This window comes from Cylas formicarius, unplaced genomic scaffold, assembly GCF_029955315.1.
Source record: "Cylas formicarius isolate icCylForm1 unplaced genomic scaffold, icCylForm1.1 PGA_scaffold_9__14_contigs__length_23061073, whole genome shotgun sequence".
Lineage (NCBI taxonomy): Eukaryota > Metazoa > Arthropoda > Insecta > Coleoptera > Brentidae > Cylas > Cylas formicarius.
This window is the reverse complement of record NW_026844365.1, coordinates 7,874,459-7,884,078: the sequence shown is the minus strand read 5'-3', so window position 1 is coordinate 7,884,078 and position 9,620 is coordinate 7,874,459. Positions and strand designations below refer to the sequence as shown.

Sequence of the window (9,620 nt, the reverse complement as noted above, 5' to 3'; positions counted from 1 at the left end):
AGAAAAGTACAGGTAGTTATTGTTGGCTTTCTGTTGATCATGTATATTGATCGGAGAATTGGGCGTTCTCGCTACGCACATGATTTTTCTGTCAAATAATTGTCTTTAAATATTTGTATCAAATGATATAAAATTTACAATTATCTAACTTCTTAGAAATCCCACGAAAAAGCGCATACAAATTGATATTCTTAGAAATTCAAAGGTATTTAAGAATTCCTAACGTCTAAAATTAATTTGAAAAATTTTGTAATTAATTATGTCAAAAAGTTATGTATCAAAATAACTTTAAAAGGGAAAAAAAATAAATGGTATGTATCACAAACACCTAGTTCAAAGATGAACGATTGAAAGCCATTTTTCCTCAAAAAATCCAAACAGGAAGAAAAATGAACCAGTCTGTGGCCAAATTAGAACCTGTCCTATGACGTCGGCCGAACCGCGGACTACATAACGCGCAATTGACGCATCGCAATCGTCGCAGACCTAATTATGCGGACGCTAGTAATAATGGACGTTCAGATGGCGCGCCGATTGTGCCAGTTAAGGGGCCGCTTTTTATACAAATAAGCGGTTCGAAACGAACAAAAACGACAATTTCTCGCGGGCAGCAGCCGCATAATTTATCAATCGCGTTAATTCGCTATGTAAATAACGCGATTCGATGCAACGCTCACCTAGTTTAAATCGGTTCTCGGCCAGATATGCGCGATTATGATTCGAGTCGATCTCCGCGCTAATGCGACCCATTTATAGGGGTCAGTCGATACGTAGGCGTTTTATAATAATATGGATAAAATGCGTGGAAACGTTCAGGCGGCGTAAACAAAAACATTTAACACGGGGAACAAATCGTGTTTTTGTATCCGCGATGAGCTTAAGAGTTTATTTCGTGCACTGAACAGCGTAAAATCATCGTCGCAGTTTAAATAACTGCCTTTTTAATAATTTAAAAGCAATTCGATTCGCGTATCGGAAAATCGCAGGCTGACAATTAAAACTGAGGCTGCGAAATGTAAAAAAACTCCAACGCGTAATCACAGACCACAACACTCGGTAGGGTCACGGAACATGTGAAAATAATATTAAATATGACTACAGCGTAAATATAAATATTAACAGCTCGTTTAGACTAATGCACTTGGTAATAACAGAGACGCCCTCGTACACCCAATACGCGACCGAGAGAGTGAGTAACACGCTCCTGATAAAAACAATTAGAACATCGCGCGCTATTCGTCGGATTTTCTCACAGTGACGGGCTTTTATTAATGCTAATTGCAAATCGCGGGTAATTTGAATAAAATATGTGCGGGGGTTTTCATGCAAAAACTGGAACACTTGGCCGTAGAAATTTTATTAATATTATCGTGGGTTCGCTCATCGCGACGGTGTGGCGTTCGAGCGCGCTGACCCGAAATCGAACGCTAATGAGAAAATTTATCAATTAGAACAATCCGCGCCTCGCGAATTGCTACGCGTGAAAATTCACTCGAACTCGTCGAGGAGGTCGAAATAAAAAAGTTAATAATAATCGACGCAGATGATGGATTCGCGTGAACGACACTCACGAGTACGGTTAGGCTATAAGCTGCATTTTTTACCGTACTGTTACCCTATTAAACGTTTTAATTGTTGTAGCTTTTATCGATTTCCAGGACCGGTTTCGGCGGTTTGTCTTCTGTGACGATTGCATTCTGTGATTCCTTTGTGGAACGCAGAAACCTCAGATTCGGGTAGAGACTTGAAGCAAAAAAAGTTTTTTATTTGTGGTAGTTTCTTTTATCATTTGAAGCATTTATTGATGGGAAAATAAGGGTTTAGGCCGGAACTGTAGCACGAAATACGGCACTGTATCCCCATATTAAGTATTTTTAGTAGTATATAAAAGTGTTGAAGCTTTCGTGATTGTGAATTGGTTGGTTAGAGATTGTTGATTTTAAGACACAATAGTGTTTGCGAAAACTAGAGGTTATTTCAGATCATTTCTTTAAAGCATCCCCCAAAAATTTTGCAATAAAGTTCCTTTTAAGCGTAAATCGTGAAGCAGTTCTGGCCAATTAAAGTAATTATGCAGTTAAACAGAAAGCAAACTTATGTCTCCTTGATATTAAGAAATTGCTTTTAGCAGGGCATAGTTATACGCAAGCGTCGTTTAACTTTTATATTTAGTAAATAATTTAACGATATAACAATAAAATAGTACAAATAAATCGAGTCACACGAAACTGGCGCCTTGGTGTCCCGTGACGGCTTCCTTTGTTGCAAAGTACCATTTGCCTATCTTCGTGTGGTCCAGCAAGTCTTTAAAGGCATCGCATCCCTCGATACTGTTCAGCACGCCATACACCGCGAGATCCGCCAAATTAGGTTGATTGCCCCCCAGAAACGGGGTGCCTTTGCTGTTAACCTCCCTCACCCACTTTGAGCACTCGTCATATAAGGATTGCCTGACGTCTTCTTTCAAATGATATTTTTTCTTTAACCGTTTGCCGATCAAGTACATAGCCGAGGCGCCGACATACACGATCAGGTACCTCTCCCATGGGGGGAAGTTTCTGTCCCACTCTCCGACCTCCGAGAACCAATTGAAAGCTTGAAACGCCTCGTCTTTTGTCCGGTACACATTAGGCGACAGCGTGTGGACAAGTACGTTGTCCACCCACTGCCTCCACTTGCGTTCCTCTCCTAATTTCTTTTCATCTTGTTTCTGACGGGCCTGGTCGCTGAACATCAAGAAATAACCGTTCATGATTTGGTTTTTCTTGACGCCCGAGTCGTCATAGAACGATATGAAAGGAAAACATTTCACGATATCGGTCAGTGATTTATCGGCGTCTTTTAAATATGTGGCCAAAGCAGATATAATCATGCTGCTATCATTTAAGGGCTGAAACCACGAGTAGCGCTTGAAAATTGACAGAATTAATACATAATACTCACTTGAAAGCCTCCTTCCACGTTCGCAACGAGTATCGGCACTTTTTTGTATTCGGACCACTTAATAGATTGCCTCAAGACGGGGTCAACTTCAATCACGTTATAAGAAATCCCGTAATAATCCAAAAACGCCCGTACTTTACAACAAAACGGGCACGTTTGGTATTGGTAAAGTGTCAATTTTAAACCGCTCTGATCGCCAGGAACGTGCACCTACAATACCCAAATGTAAAATTCGACAGGCCTATTAAAACATAACCCTAACCAAACCTTTCTACTTGGCTCTATTTGCGGTATCTCTTTTAGCGGCTCTATGAACGTGTGCTCGTTTATAATATGCCCCCGTGGTTGGTTCATTTGGTGAATTGAGTAACCGGTACCTACCAGAGCCCCGACGGTAACTCCGGCCAAACCTAACTTAAATAAACCTTTCAACTTGGCGGGACGGTTAGTACTGGCGAGACGGACAGTCGTGTGAGTTGGCGCCGGTGCATTTGAAATCAAAACACGCCCCAAATTTCGGCCGTTTTTCGTTAAAAAATTCATTATTTTGGAAGATGTCAAACGTAGGTTAAATTCGGTGCGCGCTGGGACCTCTCGCGGGTGAACTACGAATCAGCGGTAATACCACATGATTTAACCTACAAAACGGTGGCTCGTTACCTTCAAATAAATTAAAATGAACAGAATACGGACACAGTGCGCGTTGTGCGACAAAAAGTTCATTAGGCGGTGCTCGCAAACGTTTACGTTCGAAAGCAAAGGTAGGTAACTCCAATTATTCACCATAAATACCACAGAACCGACAGAGGTCAGTCACGGCGAGTTATTCGCCGCGGACAGGACCGTCGTGAGACGATTTCCTTTGTCACTGGCTCTTTGCAGAATTGGCAAATGCGTATCAACCGGACGAGGTGGAGAAAAGTGCAAACGGAGACTACTTCGTGCCAAAAATCAAATCCAACGAGAGACCCTTTAGTTTGGTACTGCCCCCGCCGAATATTACCGGTACATTGCATCTGGGCCACGCCCTTACGGCCACCATACAAGACGTCTTGATTAGATGGTAATTAGGTGCGAAAGATATCGAATGTGTGACGTCACGTTGCCGTTTCAGGCAGAAGATGCGCGGTCGGGAGACGGTGTGGGTGCCCGGCTTGGACCACGCCGGTATCGCGACGCAAGTCGTCGTAGAAAAAAGGTTGTGGAAGGAAAAAGGCCTGCGCAGACAGGATATCGGTCGCGAGAGGTTTGCCGAGGAAGTGTGGAAATGGAAAAAGCAAAAATCGTCCACAATAAGTAAGACGCGCGGATGAAATCGAATTTTTCGAAAGTATCTACGCTCGTAGGGACGCTACGTCGCTAAGGGACGTCGTTGGTTCAGAAATGATCAGCATCGAAAATATTTTTTTTTGTCTGTTCTCCGTTCCCGTATTTTGGTTTTGCCGGAATAAGTTTGTAACCAATTGGTCTACGAAATTTAGATGTATCTAATTTTTAACCGTCCACGAGATGATTAAGCCTATAAGAAATGGCCAATCGACCAAAAAGTCTCCGAAAATTGCCGTTTTTGTGGGTAAATTATTAGCCATAAATGAAAAACTACAAAACATTGTATAATTTGGTTTAAGCGGTACCGTAAATTGTGTCGAGATAGAGTTGCAGCTTTCGTATATACAGGGTGCGCGAGATACGTGGAAAAATATCATTGAAAATTGTTATTACTTGTACAATTTTTTATCTTTACCAAAGTTTGTCGTGACTTTGAAGTTCGGCGATACTTGAAGGACATTTTATTACATCGATTCTGCGAAAGTTCCATAGTGGTCCGCAGGAGCACGATGGAATAACAATGCGTCCCTCTTTTGACAAGAAACCGCGAAGCGGCTCCTTTTTGAAATACAATGCTGCTTCGCTCTACGCTCTACGAAATTGCCCCGCCCACCGACGATTTTTCAAAAGCAATCTTATTTATTAGGGGAGCAGCTGAGGAGACTTAACGTGGCATTAGACTGGGACAGGGAGGTGTTTACGATGGACGAGGCGCGGTCGGCGACGGTCACCCGCGCCTTCGTCAAATTGTTCGACCTCGGGCTCATATACAGGGCCGATCGGCTGGTGAATTGGTCGTGCGTGCTCCAGTCGACCATCTCCGACATCGAGGTCGACCACGTCGCCCTAGACGGCGCCACTGATTTGACTGTACCCGGTTACGACCGCCCGGTTAGGTTCGGCGTCCTCGCCAACTTCGCCTACACGGTCGTGGGGTCGAGGGGTTAGTATGTGACACGATTTTCTGACTCTTTGGCGGAACCTCTGGTTGCAGAGGAGATAGTGGTGGCGACGACGAGACCCGAGACGATGCTCGGCGACGTCGCCGTTGCCGTCCACCCCAACGACTCGCGCTACAGCCACCTGGTAGGCAAACGCTTGCGTCACCCATTCAGGGACGATGTCATCCCGGTCGTGGCCGACGATTTCGTCGACCCCGACTTCGGAACGGGTACGAGCCGGTCCCCGGGTGTCGCTGTCGCGACGTGACTATTCTTTCTGCGCAGGAGCCGTCAAGTTGACGCCGGCGCACGACCCGGCCGACTTCGAGGCGGCCAAACGTCACGACCTCCCCGCCCCCCAAATCATCAACGAAGAGGGACGCCTGACCTCGTTCTGCGGCGACCTGGAGGGCGCGAAGCGTTTCGACGCGCGACGCACCGTGCTCGACCGCCTCGCCGACCTGCGACTTCTGCGCAGCATCGCGGACCACCAGACGGTCGTGCCGCGGTGCAGCAGGTCCGGCGACGTCGTCGAGTTTCTGGTGCGCGCGCAGTGGTTCCTCGCCTGCGCCAACATGGCGGAGACGGCGCTCAATTGCGTCGAGGACTTCCGGCTGAGCCTCGAACCGCGCCATTTTGAAAAGCAATGGTCCGACTGGCTGCGGGATACGCGGTAAGCGTTGCCGCTTGAGGTTTGCGTAAAATACGACGTCGTTTCACGCAGCGATTGGTGTATATCGAGGCAACTGTGGTGGGGGCACAGGGTGCCGGCATATTCTTGCTCGGGGGGAGGCGGACGCGCGTGGGTGGCGGCCGAAAGCGCTACCGAGGCGCGACGCAAGGCCCGGGCGGTACTCGACTGTGCGGAGGACGACGTCGTCGCCGCGCAAGACGAGGACGTCCTCGACACGTGGTTCTCGTCGGCGCTGCAACCGTTCTCCGTGTTCGATCAGGTCGGATTTTGAGGTTAGGCGCCCGCGAGGCTCTTATTGTCGTTCCGTAGAAGGGGGACCTAGAGAGGTACTATCCGCTCAGCATGATGGAGACCGGACACGATATATTGTTCTTTTGGGTGGCGAGGATGGTGATGCTGTGTACTCAGATCACGGGCGTGTTGCCTTTTCGCGAGGCGATACTGCACGGGATCGTGTGCGACGCGCGCGGACGCAAAATGTCCAAGAGTTTGGGCAATGTTGTCGCGCCCGACGATGTCATCCGCGGCGCCACGTTGCCGGATCTGGAGAAATCGATAGCGGACAGCTACGAGGCCGGTCTTTTTACCGAGGAGGAGTTCGTGCGCGCGATCAAAACCCAGCGGGAGGCGTTCTCGGCCGGCATACCCCAGTGCGGCGCGGACGCCCTTCGTTTCACTCTCCTCACGCACAACGTCAAGAGTAAGCGCGCGGCAACCTCGCTTTTCCCTTTTAAGTCCGATTTCTAGGTCACTTCGTGGGTTTTGACGTGTCCGAGTGCCACGCGAATCGCCTGTTTTGCAACAAAATATGGCAGGCGACGAAGTTTACCCTGTTTTGGTGCCGGCAAGTGGAAGATCGCGCGGCGTTGCGCGATCTAGCGGAGGCGTCGCTCATGGACCGGTGGATTCTCAGCAGGCTCAGCGCGATGGTTAGAGCGGTTCACGCGGCCTTCGAAAGTCGCGACTTCTACGTCGCCACCACCGCCATCAAGCAGTTTTTGTACTACGAATTTTGCGACATTTATTTGGTAAGCGCGGGCTCAGTACGGTCCTGAACTTTTTCTATCTCGCGAAAATTGCGGGTTCAGATCGTCGCTTGTTTTATTCGCGCGATGATTTGCGGTCTCACTTCGATATCGGGTGAATTTCAACAAAAACGACGTGTTTCATTTATGTAATTACTATTCGAAAAGGTCACCGTTGTAGTGAGTTCGACTTGAGCCGAATTACACACAGTTCCTCGGTAGCCGTGATCGTCTAGTGGTTAGGACCCTACGTTGTGGCCGTAGTAACCCAGGTTCGAATCCTGGTCACGGCAATGTGCGAGCATTGTCACGGCGGGGACATTTTTTTTTCATTTTTTTCCTCTAAAAAAGTGAGCGAATCGAAAATAGGTGAAAAAAGTTGTGATTTTTTTTTTGGGAAATTTAATTCTCATAAAAATTTGAGAAAGTAAAGTCGGGGCCTTTTTTTTTGTTTATTTTTTTAATAACCACATACTATTTTTTTTTAACATTTTTGAATTCTTAAATTTAAAAATAGTTTTTTGGGCCACTCATTCTCACAAATAAGAAAAACTTTTAAACTTTAATTCAAATTATAATGATAATGTAATGATTTCTGTATTTAGCCTTAATTTTAAATAATTTATCGAACCTTTGTTCATTTTTGCTTCTTCTAAAAACTAAAATACGTCGCTAGTTCTGTTTTATCCAAAATGTAGCCAATTAATTTTTTCATTTTTTGCAATAAAAATTGCTAAAAATTATTTATATTTTTTATTTTTGAATTTTAATTTATATTAAATTTTTATAATTGTAGTAATTTACGAATTTTTGCTTTTCCTCGGAATTCTTTTTTTTTTAATCGAAATAGTTATTGGAAAACGGTATTGGAAACAAGCCCCATAATATAAGTAATTGTTAAAAAAAAATGTCAATAAGCGAATACTAAAAAGTAATAGTTTAAGATTCTAATTTTAGAACGCCCAGATTAGAAAAGAGCAAGAAATTTTTGGAACCTGAAAAAATAAATGAAATTTTTAAAATAATAATCCAGATGAATCTTTTTCCATTATTTGATTTTTCTGACAATCAAAGTAACTGTTTTGGTTAGCTAAATATTATGATAATAATCGTAATTCCGAGAAATGGATAAAACTCAAGTGAAGACCTTTTTAGTTGCTTAATTGTTATTTTTTTGAACTCCCAGATTACAAAAAAAAACATGGAAAACTTTTAAACTTTAATTTAAAATTTTTATATATTTTTGAAATTATTTGTTGATTTTTTGGCTTCTCTAAACTCGCTTCGAAGCCGGTAGGAGTCACATTTCCCTTTTCAAATGCCCCAGGAATGCGCCAAAACGCCATTGCGAGACGCTGGAAACGTCGAAGTTGCTAAACGTGCTTGTCTCACCCTCCTGCAATGTCTCGACGTGGCACTTCGATGCCTCGCCCCCTTCATGCCGTCACTCAGTCAACATTTGCATGAACGCTTGCCTCGTCGTTGGAACGTCGGTCAAGATCGGGGATTTCCGCAGGTGACGTTCGATATACGAGGGCCGCTCACTAAAAACTATTACGCTGCCTCAGGAATTGGACTGGGACGACGAAACGTTGGAGAAGGACGTCGAGAGGGCGAGGGACGTTGTGGTGGCCTTGCGCAGATTAAAAAAAACCTTTAACGTGAGCGCAAAGCACGACGCGCAGGCCGTCGTCGTCACGACGGACGCGGCGTTGCCGCTTTTCGCGCCGACCATGAGGGATCTCACGGGTTTACGCGGCTTGGCCGTCGCGACGGCCCCGCCCCACGACGTCGCCGATTACATCGAGGATTCGGCGTCGGGTACGAGGGTGTTTCTGAAAGTACCGCCGGAATTGAGGGAGGCGCTGCGAGCGGACGTCCTTAGGTTAAGGAAGACGCGGGGCAAGCTCGCCAAGGAGTTGGTCAAGATGGACAAAATGATGTCGGGAGACGGTTACGCGGCGAAGGCGAGCGCGGACGCCAGGAAAGCGCACTCCGAGAAGGTGAGGGGCGGTAAGGGATAGGTAAGGTTTTAACAGACAAGCCTTTTGTTCCAGGTGGCAGCACTGCGCGAAAAAATCAATCGGATCAACTACATAGAGCGGTTGTCGCGAGAAAAGTGATGCCGGCTATTTTTAAATTAAACCCGTCGAGTTTAAGTGGCGTGGCGTTTTTTTTTCCTCCTTCGAAACGCGACTTAAATGTTCCGAATTCGGGAGAACGTTTTTAAAAACATTTATTGAAGCAGAAAGCGAAATAAAATTTTATTTGCATTAGTCGATACAGATGCTGGAATAATTAAGAGCGCTTTTTGCAATAAAACAAGTTTTTTTCTACTCCCTTCTGTTAAATACTTAATTATACATCGATCTAGTATGCGTCATTTTGCCATGTCAGTTTCGTTTCCCACGGATCCGAGCCCCTTCGGACATTTTCGGATATTACCGCACGGGTTTGGGAGCAATCGGATGTTTTAGGAGATTTTATCGCACAGCTTGAATTCTGACGGTCATACGAATGTATTCGTATTGTTTTGCAATAATGTACCAAAAACTAACGTTGCTAGAAAAAGTGTACTATGCAACACGTTCGGTAAACTTTTTGACTCACTCGTTTATTAAACACTCGCTCCGCTCGTGCCAAATACACTCGTCACTCAAAGGTCGTTTACCGCATTTGTTGCATAAT

General features: G+C 45.3%; 2 protein-coding genes and 1 non-coding gene across 3 annotated transcripts; 2 read left to right on the top strand and 1 right to left on the bottom strand.

Annotated features, from left to right (window-relative positions):
* Window positions 1-2,132: 2,132 nt before the first annotated feature.
* On the bottom strand, window positions 2,133-3,771 carry LOC132707815 (prostaglandin E synthase 2). The gene is made up of 4 exons (XM_060679772.1): window positions 3,637-3,771; window positions 3,211-3,581; window positions 2,944-3,153; window positions 2,133-2,890 (listed from the first exon to the last, which is right to left on the bottom strand). Exons 2-4 carry the CDS (start codon window positions 3,484-3,486, stop codon window positions 2,219-2,221), a joined length of 1,158 nt encoding a protein of 385 aa, XP_060535755.1. The 5' UTR covers window positions 3,487-3,581; window positions 3,637-3,771; the 3' UTR covers window positions 2,133-2,218.
* LOC132707811 (valine--tRNA ligase-like) lies at window positions 3,571-9,170 on the top strand. Its single transcript, XM_060679767.1, has 12 exons — window positions 3,571-3,704; window positions 3,826-4,006; window positions 4,058-4,239; window positions 4,919-5,215; window positions 5,267-5,443; window positions 5,499-5,886; window positions 5,938-6,166; window positions 6,217-6,607; window positions 6,655-6,935; window positions 8,260-8,448; window positions 8,501-8,935; window positions 8,990-9,170. Exons 1-12 carry the CDS (start codon window positions 3,620-3,622, stop codon window positions 9,053-9,055), a joined length of 2,901 nt encoding a protein of 966 aa, XP_060535750.1. The 5' UTR covers window positions 3,571-3,619; the 3' UTR covers window positions 9,056-9,170.
* On the top strand, window positions 7,154-7,225 carry Trnah-gug (transfer RNA histidin (anticodon GUG)). Its single transcript has one exon. It is a non-coding gene; the product is annotated as a tRNA-His (tRNA).
* Window positions 9,171-9,620: the final 450 nt, after the last annotated feature.